General features: G+C 48.2%; 5 protein-coding genes across 5 annotated transcripts; 2 read left to right on the forward strand and 3 right to left on the reverse strand.

The window, feature by feature from the left end:
• Window positions 1-570: 570 nt before the first annotated feature.
• Window positions 571-1,464, reverse strand: DFJ58DRAFT_915748 (uncharacterized protein). Its single transcript, XM_041395448.1, has 7 exons — window positions 1,427-1,464; window positions 1,322-1,368; window positions 1,187-1,288; window positions 1,056-1,127; window positions 772-988; window positions 674-724; window positions 571-617 (listed from the first exon to the last, which is right to left on the reverse strand). The coding sequence occupies exons 3-5, from the start codon at window positions 1,271-1,273 to the stop codon at window positions 797-799; spliced, it is 351 nt and encodes a 116-aa protein (XP_041240717.1). The 5' UTR covers window positions 1,274-1,288; window positions 1,322-1,368; window positions 1,427-1,464; the 3' UTR covers window positions 571-617; window positions 674-724; window positions 772-796.
• Window positions 1,465-2,068: 604 nt separating this feature from the next.
• Window positions 2,069-2,348, forward strand: DFJ58DRAFT_731193 (uncharacterized protein; the record flags this gene model as incomplete). The annotated part of the gene is made up of 2 exons (XM_041386006.1): window positions 2,069-2,252; window positions 2,308-2,348. 2 exons carry the CDS (start codon window positions 2,069-2,071, stop codon window positions 2,346-2,348), a joined length of 225 nt encoding a protein of 74 aa, XP_041240718.1.
• Window positions 2,349-6,323: 3,975 nt separating this feature from the next.
• On the reverse strand, window positions 6,324-7,657 carry DFJ58DRAFT_802474 (uncharacterized protein). Its single transcript, XM_041390929.1, has 3 exons — window positions 7,243-7,657; window positions 6,928-7,186; window positions 6,324-6,871 (listed from the first exon to the last, which is right to left on the reverse strand). The coding sequence occupies exons 1-3, from the start codon at window positions 7,314-7,316 to the stop codon at window positions 6,506-6,508; spliced, it is 699 nt and encodes a 232-aa protein (XP_041240719.1). The 5' UTR covers window positions 7,317-7,657; the 3' UTR covers window positions 6,324-6,505.
• A 148-nt stretch (window positions 7,658-7,805) lies between these two features.
• DFJ58DRAFT_802494 (amino acid/polyamine transporter I) lies at window positions 7,806-10,507 on the forward strand. The gene is made up of 16 exons (XM_041390930.1): window positions 7,806-7,863; window positions 7,902-7,955; window positions 8,032-8,165; window positions 8,226-8,272; window positions 8,335-8,389; window positions 8,445-8,525; window positions 8,577-8,643; window positions 8,778-8,868; window positions 8,917-9,018; window positions 9,068-9,159; window positions 9,207-9,269; window positions 9,327-9,397; window positions 9,445-9,481; window positions 9,532-9,679; window positions 9,771-10,041; window positions 10,096-10,507. The coding sequence occupies exons 3-16, from the start codon at window positions 8,049-8,051 to the stop codon at window positions 10,393-10,395; spliced, it is 1,542 nt and encodes a 513-aa protein (XP_041240720.1). The 5' UTR covers window positions 7,806-7,863; window positions 7,902-7,955; window positions 8,032-8,048; the 3' UTR covers window positions 10,396-10,507.
• An 899-nt stretch (window positions 10,508-11,406) lies between these two features.
• On the reverse strand, window positions 11,407-12,105 carry DFJ58DRAFT_731196 (uncharacterized protein; the record flags this gene model as incomplete). The annotated part of the gene is made up of 3 exons (XM_041386007.1): window positions 11,407-11,650; window positions 11,702-11,947; window positions 12,017-12,105. The coding sequence occupies 3 exons, from the start codon at window positions 12,103-12,105 to the stop codon at window positions 11,407-11,409; spliced, it is 579 nt and encodes a 192-aa protein (XP_041240721.1).
• Between the last annotated feature and the right edge of the window lie 3,200 nt (window positions 12,106-15,305).

Genomic DNA, 15,305 nt, shown 5'->3' on the forward strand with positions numbered 1-15,305 from the left:
TTGCCCTTGCCTGCAGGGCCAGATAGCCACAGCACGCGTTGAACATTGTCCCCGGTGCTGTTGACCCATTCCATGATGTCGGAAAGGATTCCCGTACGGGTCCCTTCAAGGCATTCTTTTCTGGTATCTAGTCCCGCACCATCTGCATAAGCCACACTACTAAGGTCCAATCTTTCATCTGAAAAGGTAATGAGTATATGTCAAGTCACAAGGACGTCACAACCCTTACCCATACGGTGGACGTGTATGGCTACGTTGCGAGTAACTTGGTCCCGGAAGTTTTGCATGAGCCTATCGAACACGTCATTGTACTTTTTGATCGTATCTTCCGTTTCCCAGAAGATGTCCTTTCCAAGTCTGCTCCCTGTGATGATGATAGAAGCTCGAGACGGTACAGAGCGCACCAGCTTGTAATACTCACAAATTTTCTTGGTCTCCGAATATTTTTCGATAAAATGGGCGCATTCACGGGTCTGCTGAGAAATCTTGCCAAGGATAGTTCGCATCGACGAGAGTTGGGCAAGCATGTTGTCTTGTGTTATGAAGCTGTAAACATCACATATCTTCTTGAGAAGTTTGAGTACCGCTGCGTCGCGATCCGCTTGAGCTAGAATAATCTGTACCAATGATTGCTGAGTGGTGGGAGATAGGAGGAGATAAAGAGAAAACATACTTTGGCTGCGCAAGACAACACGCCCAGTGCCATCTTTGCATATGGATGTAACTGTTGGATGGGATTAGTTAGGTTCTAATCGAGAGGAAGGTGCATACATCTGCGATCTTGCTGATAACATTGTCAAATATTCTGAGGGGTTCGAGATATGTGTCCTGGGAACTCTCGACGGCATGAAGATCCTCTTCTCCGCCTTGGTCCAACAGACGGCACAGTAATCACAGGTCCCGCAAGCGGATGCATGCGCATTGCAAACTCTTGTGCATCCCGACGTTCCGATTGGGTATTAGTCACTTCCATGGGAGATGGAGCCGCCTGAACTCGCGGGACCACCAGGATTTAGAAAGAGCGCGGAGACTGGAGGGCAAGTATGAGAACGTACCGAGGTCGATGAAGCACCTTCATGATGAACATTCAGGGGAAGAGGGCTGCGGCTGCGTGAATCCTTGGAGCGCTTATGACATTCTCAGTCGTATTCCAGGACACTCCGATTACGCATGCTCGTGGACTTACCGAGATCCTTAACTTCTTGGCACCGTGACCGTCCTTAGATTTGTGGGTTTGTTGAGTTGAGTCGCTCGATGATTTGCGTTTGGTCATTGTGAATAGCGGTTGGTAAGTTAAGGGACCCACATCATTTATATAGAATAACAGGCCATTAACGCCTCGAGGCAATATTTGGCAATTGCAATGTTGCAAGTGCTAGTGCACTGTTAAACGTTAATTTTAAACGATAATGACATACTGTGGTCCGTGGATCATCAAATGACAAAAATAGCCTCGGCAGTGCTTATCCAATCGTCAAAGTTATGTAAAACGCCCAACGCCCAATATTAATTTGCCCAATGCCCAATGCCCAGTGCCCAACTTCGAAATGGGGAGTCAGTCTAGAGTCTCATCATCTTTGTACCGGTAGCAGCCAGCTAATTAGCATAATCGGTCGTCAGGATCCTGCCGTACTAATCCAAAATGCATCATTCTCACTTTTATCCTCATATCACCCATGGCCACCGACCGAACGCGACATAGTACGCATCATCAACGTCATGCAGCCACCGTACCCCAACTTTCAAGCCACATCCACTTTTCCACCAAGAAGGCTGGCGCTCTCTTCAAATAGTTGTTTCTACCTGCCACCCTCAGCGTGTCCTAGACGCACTCATGTCAGTCGGCCAGGTACTCAAGACAGACAACTCCACCATCCAGGTCGTCAGCGTCAGTCCAACATTGTTGCCGTATCCGCGTGTCCTGGGCTCTCTAGATCAGATATCATTGCACCGCCATTAACGCAGTTGGAGGACCCGCATTCGACATCATTCTTCATTTGACTCGAATACCAAGATACTGGCTATTCCTCAGGTATACGTTCCCCTCTTACGCCTTTTTAAAAAATCCATGACATCTGCTACGAAATCTGTGCTACATGTCCTTTTTCTCCCAACGTCTTTCAAGAGCAATGCTTACCAAGGCACCGGTGCTCCAGAAGAAGTGCTCAAGGCAAGTGCACTCTACCGCGAGTATGATATTGTTAACACAGAGATACCAAGTACGATGACAGACGCTGCCGACGCGCAGTTAGGTGAGTCAGTTTACTTGGTTGGTCATGATGTTGATGATGACGGGGATACACACAGGCCACAGACTTGGTGTATACGACAGAGTCCGCAACATATAAATTCCACCAACTTATCAAGCTATGGAGGTCGAACAGTACCGAACTTGCAAGGAAATCAGAAAACTGCAAGTGTGCTGCAACCGCATTGTTTGCTTCCTTCTCGCGATAGGCAACACACTCCCTAATCCGACTAGCACTAACTGAATTCCTTGACAACCTCCACACCATCGAAACCCTCTAAGCGCGCATCCAGCACTCTCCAGGGCTCCCACTCCCAAACTCCAGCCACTTATTCTGGTCCAACCCACCCTCACCCATCGCCACTCACGTTGCCGACGCATACTGACTTTGTCGTTGTTGGCTCGGGTATTATTCGGACACCGTCTGTGAGAAGGACTTTGGATAGTGCAAGTGCTGATGTGATGTGAGAGTTGTTATGTTGAAAGCGAGAGATGCGTGTTCTGGGGCGACTGGGAGGTAAGCATCGTATCTATTCTCTCATAAAGCAGCGCAGTAGGCGAATCTCACTACCTCTATATCATGACTACATCTCGCTCAAGTGTGATCACGGACTCCCAAGTTGTCACTCAAAAGATGATTAGATTGAGTTTGGCGCATCTCGAGGAGTTTACGAAGCGTCACTGAGCAAGAAGGCATTCTTGCAGAATCTCATTGGCGGGAGGTGGAATCAGTAGATGTGTTTTATAGCTCGCACATGTTTGATAAGGCTGCAGGTCCATGTGTCTAAGCTGTGTCCATGCTCCTGGCTTTCTCCGGTTTTCTCCCCAAACAACTTATCTCCTTACGCACGCCCCTTTACTCTCGTGGTTAGTGCGCATCTGTCGGGTTGCAATTTGACGCTTGTGCGCTTGTGTGCGCGCTCGCCCGCGATTTACTTTACTCCCCTTCACTTGTGTCAGATGTCGGCCTACTGTTTCAGTGTATGGGACTTGTTCACAGACCACCAAATGGCCAGGTTCTAGGTGCTTACATCGCTGTGCAATGTTCCTTAACTCAATCCCTGATCATCCCAGTCATACATGTGGTACCAATTTAGGTTTAGAACGAGCTGGCGCCAGACCTGACAGATTGGCATTATGTAGCGAGGGATGGCCAGCAAAATGCAATGTGACATTTGGCTTCGTTTGCGTGTCAGCGAGGTAGGTCTTCTTTCATTCACTGGATTATGCTATTAAAGGCGCGATTCAGATTAGGCTTATCTTGAACGATTCGGGCCCTGTCAACCACTTCCGCCTCGTCACCAATTCCCAGAGCTTTTCCCAATCTGTGGAAATCTATTCCATCTTTCGTATCTCTTTCTGGACCAGTTATGCAGGAGCCATTGTTTGGTTTCAATGTCTTGTACTCATTTGTAATTTTGTGCTGTTCGCTCTGACATCTGCCCGAAGGCACTTATTGATGTGCTCGTCATCTCAATGATCTCAATGTGTCAGTCTGTCAAGACATCCAGACAAATGCAGAAATAAACTATCGAAGAGCTCCTTGACGAGGACGCCAGTTGTCACACCCTGGTGCATTTGCGTCCAATATCACCCTCTGATATCTATCGTACCGGAACCGCTCGTCTTAGCTCCTACTAAGTATTCGCATTGCGTCAATTTCATCGTCCGTTCACTTACTTTTGCTTGGTGCCTTTTCCCTCCAGCTGTTTGTTCATGCCCATGCCTCACAGCTCACATCATCCCTACACGCATCATTTTTATGGTGCTCTCGTTCTCAGATCTCACCGCCTTCGTCGTGGATATCGCGATTACATGTTGAACTGTACAGTGAACACAATGAATTACGTATTTCGTCCCACTCTGTTTTCTCAGATTTTAGGGTATGTCTTACAAATATTGCACCGTACTTATCCTGTACTCACGTAGCCTAGGGAAATCTTCTCTAAATAGCTACTAATGTTGGCATTGCTCTTGATCATCGCTGAGGGAGATCTTCTCTAGTCTACAATCGTCATCATATTCCAGAGACAAAACTGTCTCCACAGACGCCATACTACCTTGCTGCAGCGCTCAGTGTGTCCCATTCTTCCCCTCTGAATAACTAATGCCAGTCGATCATAGTACAAAATTTGGATCTGGAATCGGGAACCAATACTTGAAGAACTCGGAGGTCCAGGGCCATGTATATAATATCTGGGGAGAAATTGGTGGTTTACTGACGCATCTTATCTTACATTTCCAATCGAACGAAAATTATGCCAACTCCACCGACATTTTCCTGACAGCACGTTGATCAACTCTACAAATCACTAATAATTCGCACGTCAGTGCCAACGGCCATACTACATCGATGTGAATGCAGAAATACGACTCACTATGCAGAAGATATTGAAGGCCTGCCATGTAGGTGAGTCATGTTATCAAATCCAGGAAAATTACTGAAACTCACGCAAATCCCATAAATGCAGCCTTTGCACGGTTCGTCCAATGTGCAAAAGTTGGGACATCTATCAGTGCCGCTGTCAGCCGCGTCAGTGGGTATGGCAGAGATTGGTGATGAGGCTAAGGCAGCAATGGCGACGAGGACAAATGCAGAGGAGAAACGCATTATTTGCAGCTCGTGTGCGATGGGATCAGATAATTCTGAAGGAGATAGTAGGTCAGGAAGACCGCTGGCTTTTATGTGCTGAATATTGTTATTTGACATTGCTCTTTGCGTGGTTGTGCTACCTTCAAATAGAAGTATATCTGCAATGCCAGCAGATTGCCAGCCAGGGTCTATTAGCAATTTGGTATGGAACTACTGTCTACTGAACATTCGCGTTTACAACCAGCCGCCAACTCGGTACCAAAAGCACTAGAAAACATCTCGGAGTCATTTCCGCATAGCTCGAAAGGTTTGAGCTGGCCGCTCATGTGGAGAGCCGCCACGTCAAATGCGAAAGCATATCTTGCGCGACTGTCCACTATTCACATGCCAACGCATCTACTTGCGCGAAGTATCCCACGACATCATACTCAACGAGATCTGGGTACAGAGAAGGAGACACAGGCACTAACGAAAGTCACTCAAGAGTCGGACGCTTTCAAGAAGTTCGCCTTACTAGGACAAGAAAGGGATCATGAGGATAGAGGGGGAGTGGGAAGAGGAGTGGGAAATGGAGGAGGGAGGGGGAGATGATGATAGGTAGAGAGAGGAGGGTGGAGGAGGAGGAAATGTATCATAATTTTGTACCCAACTCGAACGCCGGACAAACTAATTCGCGCATCAACACACATCGTCCCCAACGCGGACCCCTCGGCTATCCGTATTATACCTACACCTTATGTTCATTACCATATCCCCCAACACAGCCCATAGGGCACCGCGTCTTGACTGTTTCCTTTGTTTGTAGCGGTATAGTATCATAATTACAGCTTTCTCCCCAAGTCCAGTGAAAACCAAGGTCTGATAAATCAATTCACTTCCTCGTCAACACCACCACCTGCAACGCGCTCTCTTGAAATTTTCTCTCACATACCGCTCCTTTATGATGCCCATAAGACAGTCACGACGTGATCGAAATTTGCAGTTCACTCCTATTAGGTGCACTGCAAACACCGAGCAAGGAGTGACTCATATCTGTTTCGCCGGTTTCTTCCACGTTCATCGTGACATCCTGCTCGCTCGTACATGCTTCTTTTCTGTCACCCGCCGTTCCCTTACACATTCAAACCGCAGTACTTTGGCCTGGTTGCGGGCCCATTACTATAAAGGGAGCTACATAATTCAGTCATTCAACAGCTTGAGTGGACGTGGACGAACCTGTACAAAATTTTGCCCTTTCAAGGCCAGATGCTAATTTTTGACAACCTGACATAACGGAAACGCGCAATGCGAAACTTGTTCCGAGTTCAAACCAACGGGATCGTACTTGTGGTTGGCTATCATGATACCTGGACACGTTGTACGACGGTGCATTATATAACCTGGGTTATATATGCTGCGACGTGTTGGTACCGTGTCAGCTTTTCATCAGTGATCAACTAGGACACGTGCAGAGACTGACGGACTAGTCTGTGGAGAGTAGTGGCCGCCGTTATGCAGTGGATGATCTTTGGCGACTGACAAGGAATATCGCAGATGTATTTTATAAGGATGATGAAATTTGGCGTGGCATTTTGTGATCGACGCAGAAATGGACAGCGGATAAAGATCGATAGTTACTAAAGTCAATCAGAATGTGATTCATCTGAGACGTAGTATGAACCAGATCAAGAAGCAAATGAAATTGTAACGTCACAAGAGTCTTTTTCTCGCCAACTTGCCTCAGAGCCATGGTCATCACCACAGAACATCCTGATGTTGTCCTCGGATAAGCTACACTCTTTGCTCTCTATGTCCACTTCTCCTTCGCGAATCATGCCTTCGATGGAGCCGATCTGCAGATCAATTGCATTTATCTGTGTTTTGACCTGCTCGATTTCATCGTCGACAAGAGACTTCATCAGTTCAAGTTCGTGGCTGCGAAGGCGTTGGAATTGGATTCTCGCAGCAAAGGCCCGGCGAGTGATACGGGAAAGTTCGAGCATGCGCTTATTCATATAGTTTGAGGCGTCAGGAGGAGAGGTGTATGTCCACTTTGAAAAATAAGATCGGTCTTCAAGGCAATGTTCAAACGATGTTGTAAACGTACTGTTGTGGCCAATATCTTCACTCTCTTTGACGGCGATTCGAGGTCCTCGTCACGATCTGGTTCTTCATCACCCTGAGATGAGACATCCTGGAAGCGCACGCGCTTACGGCCATCCTGAGGCCCAGGACTTTTGATGACCTCTTCGGGGCCACACTGGTCATTGGTAGCATCATGGACAGTGGCCTTTTGATTCAAGCTATTTTCCATAATGATACGGCTACTGGATGCACCAGATCTAGGAGGTATGGATTGAGCTCGTCTGGAGTGCAAAATGTAAGTGGAAAATCCAGAGATGCGGCCTCCAGTTGGACAAACCTGCTGTTGGCAGAATTCGAAGTCTCTGGATAAAGATCGCTCCTCGATTCCGATTCGACGAGGCTAGAGTTCATGTCGCAACTGACAAGTACGTTGTTGACTCGGCTAGTAGCTAACGGTGGCAAATTAGTGTTCCTCGACCCAACCTCGAGCTGGTGGGGTCGGCCGTTGCCGATGTAACGTACATTGACAAGCTTGATTTCGGATTACATACTAGTCTTTCCTGACTGAAATTTTAATAACCCAACCAACAATAATAAAGACTCGGGAAACATGTGACTCAGCAGGCGTCATGTTAACCCACATTACTGTTGGGGCACAGGCTGCTGAAAAAGCGGACGCCACTGCCAAGCACTCCGAGACGTTGCATGCATATGATCGCGGAAGAGCTCCATGATGAGAAGGTTCAAAGTGATGGTAGCCGTGGCCCGTGGGAACTGTAAGCGGATATAATTCTGCTCGTGCTAAATATGGCACCAACGAGGTATTTGAATTTCTGGTATACATGGCCATGGATGACAGACTACTCCGACTTGTATACCACCTAGTATGTCCGGATGGACATGCCAGCTTCCTCGCCGATCTGAGTCCGGATGTTCCACCCAGTAGACCACCTAAAACGGACACATGGCGTCCGTAGGTTGGGATAAACCGTGACAGGCATCACTTCGGTCAATTTCCGTTTGGATCGCAGACTAGGTTATATTATATAGGTATTCTCGGGGCTTCTCGGTCATAATGTGAAGTAATTCTCTTCTAGTACGCGCCGTGACTTATTCGGAATCGCCCACTTGCAGTGATACGATATGGTCGCCAGAGCTCCTGCGACTTCGAAGCGGCACCTGCAACTGGACGCCGATGAGGCTGTTCTAGCCAAGCTAGGATACAAGCAGGAGCTTCGCAGGGAATTTACCCCACTAGAGGTGCGCTTGATATCAGACTCTTTCGTGTTTGCGACACCGCCTAATCTAACGGTTGTACAGGTGTCTGGACTTGCATTCAGCTATACAGGAGTGCTCCCTGGTATAGCGTAAGTCGCCACTGAGACTCGAGCCGATTGACATTACTCTTCACAGATGAAAATCTATTCAGCTCCGTGCTCTTCTATGCCATACCAAATGGTGGACCTGTCGCTATGGTTTGGGGGGTAAGCTTTCATCATACGTGGGGATCACTTTGTAGTAAAGCTTCTATCTGTGCAGTGGGCATTTGCTGGCCCTTTCATCATGTGCATCGGGCTGGCAATGGCGGAGCTTGCGTCAGCAGCACCTACTTCTGGAGGTGTATGTACTCTGTGCTGTCACTGTTTCACGCTTGCTCATTATGAAGTCTAGCTATACTATTGGACTTATTCACTTGCTTCTCCACGGTGCCGGAATTTTCTGTCGTGGATAGTTGGTTGTACGTCCTGCGTCTCGATATGACGTGCATCCCGTCCTGATATCTACAGATTCTAATACCATCCAGACTATAACTGGAGTCGGTAAGACAATTCTCATTTTTTCAACAGTCTGCCTCTGATCGTATGGGACTAGCTTCCGTAAACTGGGCTTGCGCAATCCAAATCGCAGCAGCGATCAGTATTGCCACCGACCAAGCATATGCGACTACCAACGAGCAGCTCTAGTCAGCCCACCCTCTTCTATGCATGATATCTCTTGACGGATGCCACAGCGGTATATACGCAGCTTTGGCCCTGTCACATGCCGTCCTCGTGAGCCTCGGTACCAAAGTCTTGGCACGACTGCAGAGACTATACACGTTTGTGAATTTGTGGTAGGTGTTGTATACTCGTTCGTGATCATTGCTTGAAGTTCTCCGGCAGCCTCTGCTTCATAGTCATTATTGCACTTCCGATCGCAACGCCACCCGAATACCGAAACAGTGCAAGTTTTGCGCTAGGGAGCTTCATAAACTGTATGTATCCTCTTCTGATTACAATCGCGACTCACCGTCAGTTATAGTGGCCGGCTGGCCATCTGGATTCGCATTTATCTTGAGCTTCATGGCTCCTCTTTATTCAATAGGTTAGGCCCTTTTTCTTCTCCCGAATTGTCAGTTCATGACCACTTTTAACCCGTCAGGGGGTTATGATGCCAGCGTCCATATGAGTGAGGAGGCCTCGAATGCTGCCACTGCGATACCATTGGCAATCGTAAGTAACACTAGAAAATGTCCGATTTTTGTGTTTACCCCAGGTAGATCAGTTCTATTGCTGTGTCGGTCGTCCTTGGTTGGGGTATGTGGAACGACGTGTCACTCTGAACTGGATGACATTTTCTTCTCCAGGAATCAATGTCTCCCTTGCCTTTTGCATGGGTACTGACCTCGAAAGCGTCCTAAATAGCCCTGTCGGCCAGCCTATGGCGCAAATCTTGTACACTTCGCTTGGGCAGAGGGGGGCCTTGGCTCTGTGGTGTCTCATTATCTCAACGTTGTACGTTTTAGCGGCACGTGGTACACCCATAGCCTAATCACAGAGCAGGTATATAGTGACATCGAACTCCCTCCTGGTCGGCTCTCGCCAGACAGTTTGCATTTGCTCGTGATGGAGCCCTCCCATTCTCACGATATTTGTACCGGATCAATGGCTACACGAAAACACCTGTCAATACGGTTTGGTTCGACACCGTCTTTGTTCTGGTGGTTGGACTTCTTGCGTTCGTGAGCACCGAGGCCATCAATGCGGTGTTCACCATTGGTCTCACTGCGTCGTATGTCTCTTACATAACGCCGATCACAACCCGCTTTGCGTTCAAGAACGATTTTAAACCCGGCCCATTTCATCTTGGGAAACTAGTGAGTTGATATATCGGGATGCATTCCCCATTCCCGAGTTGATCTACCCTGCAGAGCTTTCCGGTCGCTGCGATAGCTGTATCGTCGATGGTCTTCATGATCATCGTTTTCTTCTTTCCTTCGACCCCGCAAACGACTGCACAAGAGATGAACTATACAGTTGTGGTCCTTGGAGGGTACATGACCCTTGCGATTTTTTGGTATTATTGTCCGGTGTATGGAGGCGTCCATTGGTTCAATGGACCCATAGCCAACCTTACACCGTCCATGGAAGGTGGACGCAGAGACGGAAATTCCGTGTCGGAGAAGGAACAACGTGATGCAGAACTCTCTGCTTCAGTGGTGGACGTATGAGTAGTGTTGGCGCGCTGTCGTGAAGTTGTCGGTATTTAAAAATGACGTGTATTTCAACAGATTTCAATGCAATAATCTCAAGCCTCTTGTGCATCAGAGCTTCGCACAATCATCCCTGTTTCTGTTCCCTCCGCAATTTTATAATTGGTCGTGTTTCTGTTTCTAGTAGCGTTCTAAAGGAACAGACTGAACGTTGTGGAGAGGGGTATGTGACAAATTCGAGTGCTAGCCCCGGGCTGCACGTCAATGGCTCAAGAGTCCGGACTGAAGATAAGAAAGAATTCCAAGGCGTCATGTCATGGACTAAATATCATGGAACATAAGTTGTGGCTACCTTGACGGGAAAATCGTTGAAATACACCTTCACAAATTTATGTCCTTCAGATAAGACGACAAGGCAAGACCGCAGACCCTTCAAACACCACTCCATTTGCAGCCAGGAAACAATAGGATCATTCCAAAAAACCCGGAATCAATGGTTGAGCGTGTCATCCCATGGATGGGGAGCACACGAAAGACGTACGGCCCAGTTGTGGCAAGCGTACTTGAGAGCATCATGATTGACTTCGTTCCTGTACTTTGTTTGCGAACCTCTCAAAGGAATTCATAGCAAGAATTATCTCTCTGTCTGGTAGACTTTCTGGTAATGTGGAGGTGGACCGATCCCGGGGTCTTAATGCCAGGAAAAGCGGAAACATCAAGAAATCTGGCAAGTTCAAGAACTGCCGGATTACTTTGAAGAGCTGGCGGTAAAGGCATATCGCTGGTAAGGATATACTCGTTTACTTGCTTCCGATGTCCTCGCGAGTCCTTCCATCGTCACCCAGACTGAGGCCGCAGGAGTGGACTGCCACGCTTGACCACGGGGAGTCTGCAGCCAGTTTCGTCCTTGCGGATCTGCAGCCAGTCTCGTCCCTCCTTGCGTAAGAGTCTCAGATATTCTCGGAAGACGTCACCTATAGAGAATTCTGCATCACACAGCTTGAAACGGTCAGGTCCAGATAACATTATTCACATGTTCAACGCATCCAGGAAATTCTCCGTCATCCACTCCCTAAACTTGCCCTCCACTTCGCGTCCCAGCGCCACCTCGGCTAGGGCCTTCCCGGATTCTGCAAGAATGCCTTCTTGTTCCGCGACGCTTCGTAACTCCTCGAGATGCGCCAACCTCAATTTCATCATCTTTTGGGCAACAGCTTGTCTGTGATCACGCTTGAGCGAGGCGAAGTCATGATATAGAGGTGGTGAGATATGTCTGTCGTTTCTACCGTCCACTGGTTTACGAAAGAGTCGATACGATACTTACCTCCAAGTCGCCCCAGAACACGCATCTATCGTTTCCAACGTAGTAACTCTAACCTCATGCCCATCAGCACCTGCACTATGCAAGATCCTCCTCGCAAACGACATTCCAGCAATACCCGAGCCAACAACGAAAAAGTCAGCAATGCGTCGGGAGCTGGGATACGTGAACGGCGATGGGGGAGGGTGGGTAGGACCAGAATGAGCGGCTGGGATTTGGGAGTACTCATCGTATACACCAAGTCGGTGCCTTGGGTGTATCCATCATCATCAACATCGATATCGTCGCCAACCAAGCAAACCGACATACCATACCTACCTGCGCGTCGGCAGTGTCTGTTGTCGCAGGACTCGGTATCTGCATGTCAACAACCACACACTCGCGTTAGAGCAATTCGTCTGGAACATCGGTGCCTTGGCGAGTATTGGTCTTGAAAGGTATTGGGAGTAAAAGGACGTGCAGCACGAATTGCATAGCAATTGTGGGAGAAGGCGGAGGAACGGCTGGGGGAATGTATGACTGAGGAATCGTCAATATCTATGTATTCGAGTTAAATGAAGAATTATGAATGCAGATTGATCGCGTCCTCGAATGCGTTAATGGCGGTGCAATGGTATATGATTTGGAGAGCACGGGACACGCGAATACGCGACGACGTTGAACTTTTGCACCTTGTCGCTGACGATGTGGATGGTGGAGTTGTCTGTTTTGGGTACCTGCCGGGAGACACGCTGGAGGTGGCGGGTGAAAATGATCATTTGAAGGGAGCGCCAGAAGAGGGTGGGTTGGCTGCGTAGAAAGGGTTGACGACGAGTTGATGATGCGTTCGGTGGGTGTGATGAGAAGAAGGTTGAGACCTCCAGATGTTAATGAAGCGTTGTACAGCAAGTCATGGCGATTGATGATGCGAACCTAATAGCTGTTGATACTCGTGTCCAAAGTTGATAGCATGCAGTCTAGCTAGTCTAGGGGGAACCCTTGCAGAGAGTGAAAAGTCGATGGACAATTATTGGACGATTAGATTCTTTCTTCCTTTGAGATCGGTGTTAATGCTTAGCGCTTGCAAGCCTCGAGGCTTGTATTATGTAATAATGGCCTGTTATTTTATATAACATGATGGAGTAATTCATCGAGGAATAGCGCCAGCCTTCTTGGTGGAAATGTGGGAGGTTGAAGACTAAGAGGGTGCGGTGGCTGCGTGGTGCGATGAGGGGAAGTCGTGTAATTGAGGTCCGAGGATGTTCTTCACTGCCGAGACTATTTTTGTCACAATCACCTTAAGCTTCGACGATCTACCACATGTCTGAAGAGCGCGGTCGAAATTCAAATGCTTATCGTTTACATAACGCTTGCAACAAATATTGCCTCGAGGCGTATACTTATATATGATGCCAATGTGAGTCTCTTATCTTACTCCCCTTCAACTGCTATTCACAATGAGGAAAGGCAAATCGTCGAGAGGTTCAACTCAACAAACCCACAAATCTAGTGAAGCAACAGCTGGTGAAAGTTCGGTACGTGGTTTTCGAGGATCACATCGTGCATTCCACTCCAAACACTGACATTGACTCATCCTTCGTCTAGCACCGACCCCGTGGTAGAGTCGGTCGGTTTCTGGACAAGGTTAAGGGCAGTGTTAAGGACGGTGCAAACAAGTTAAGGATCTCAGTGAGTCCACGAGCATGCGTAATAAGTGTCCTGGAATATGACTAAGATTGGCATAAGCGCTCCAAGGTTTCCCCCAGCCGCAGCCCTGTTCCCCCGAATGTCGATCATGAACGTGCTTCATCGACCTCGGTAGGTTCTTATACTTGCCCTCCAGCTTCTGTGCTTTCTCTGAAATTATTCTTGTGGTCGCGCAGGTTCCGGCGGCTCCGTCTGGTGTGAAAGTAGAGGCTGATGCCCAATTGACGCTTCAGGATGCTCATGAGGCTGTAGAGGACATGCATTCACTTTCGGGACGTGAGACAACCGTGGTTTCTGTTCTTCAAGGCGCACAAAAGGATTCCGATGCTGCTAACAGTTTCCAGGAGACATATCTCCAACCGCTCAAGATATTTGACGCTGTTATCGGAGAGATTGCGAATGTATGCAGGCCCTCCTCTCGATCAGAACCGAACTAATGTAGTTCCACAGGTACATCCATATGCAAAGATGGCACTGGGCACGTTGTCTTGTGCAGCCAAAGTATGTATTCTTTTTCTCTCTTCCTATCACCTACCGCTCAGCAATCATCCGTGCAGATTATTCTAGCGCAAGTGGATCGCGACAAAGCGGTACACGAACTTCTCAAGAAGTTGTGTCAAGTTTACAACTTCATAACACAAGACGAGATGCTTGTCCAAATCTCGTCGATGCGCATTATCCTTGGACAGATCTCTCAGCAGACCCTGAAATGTACCCAATTCATCGAAAATTATTCGGAGACCAAGAACTTTTGTGAGTCTTAACAAGCTGTTGCGCTTTGCACCGTCTCAAGTTTCTATCGTTATCACAGGGAAGAGACTCGGAAAGAACGTCGTCTCAGAAACGAATGATACGATCCAACAGCACAGTAACACGTTGGATACGCTCATGCAAAACTTTCGGGACCAAGTCACTCGCGACGTAGCGATACATGTCCACGACATAGCCAATTATGTACACCATACGGGTAAGGTTCAGACGTGCTTGTTACTTGACATATACTCATACCCTTTCAGGAGAAACATTGGACCTCAGTGGTATGACTTATGCAGAGGGTGCGGGACTAGATACCAGGAAACAATGCCTTGAAGGGACGCGCACAGAAATCCTTTCCCAGATTACAGAATGGGTCAACAGCACTGGGGACAACGTTCAACGCGTGCTGTGGCTATCTGGCCCTGCAGGCAAGGGCAAATCGGCCATCGCCCACACTCAGTTTGCTAAGTGGTTCAATGATGCGGGAGGGCTTGGTTCGTGTTACTGTTTTGACCGTCAGCGAGAAGCAGATCGTCGCCATGAAAAGATATTTTCCACGATCGCGCGCGACCTGGCTGACCGTGATCCGGAGATGAGGCAGGCATTATCAGATGCAGTGCAGGCCACGAGTTCGCTCAAGAAAACGCCGGATATCATCCAGCAGTGGCAGAAGCTTCTTATCGAACCACTAGGAAAGTCATCTAGGTCAACTAGGGAACCCATCGTGATCGTGATCGATGCACTGGATGAGACCGGTGGGGTAGAGACACGGAAAGACCTCCTCCGCATTTTAGCTGGCAAACATCCAAACCTCGCTATTCCCAAAATCACAGACCTCCCTGGCAACTTCCGCTTCATTGTTACCTCTCGCCCGCTTGATGACATCAAAGACAAGTTTCGCGGTGTTCAGCACATTCGACAGATGTCGCTGGATGATATTCCACGAGCAGATGCAGAGCGCGACATCCGTGCTTACGTATCCAAGGAGTTGGAAGGGCTGGATTTCCATGATAGAGAGTTCGCAGTCCTCGCTGAGAAGGCTGATGGACTTTTCGAGTGGGCGCGTCTCGCCTGCGGATACATCAAAGAGTCTGATATGGGGCTATCTCCAATCGAATGCTACAATGGCGTGGTGTCACGCGATCCTGCTGAGAGAAGCAGGCTG

This window comes from Suillus subalutaceus (genome assembly GCF_016647625.1).
Source record: "Suillus subalutaceus strain FC151 chromosome Unknown DFJ58scaffold_101, whole genome shotgun sequence".
NCBI lineage: Eukaryota > Fungi > Basidiomycota > Agaricomycetes > Boletales > Suillaceae > Suillus > Suillus subalutaceus.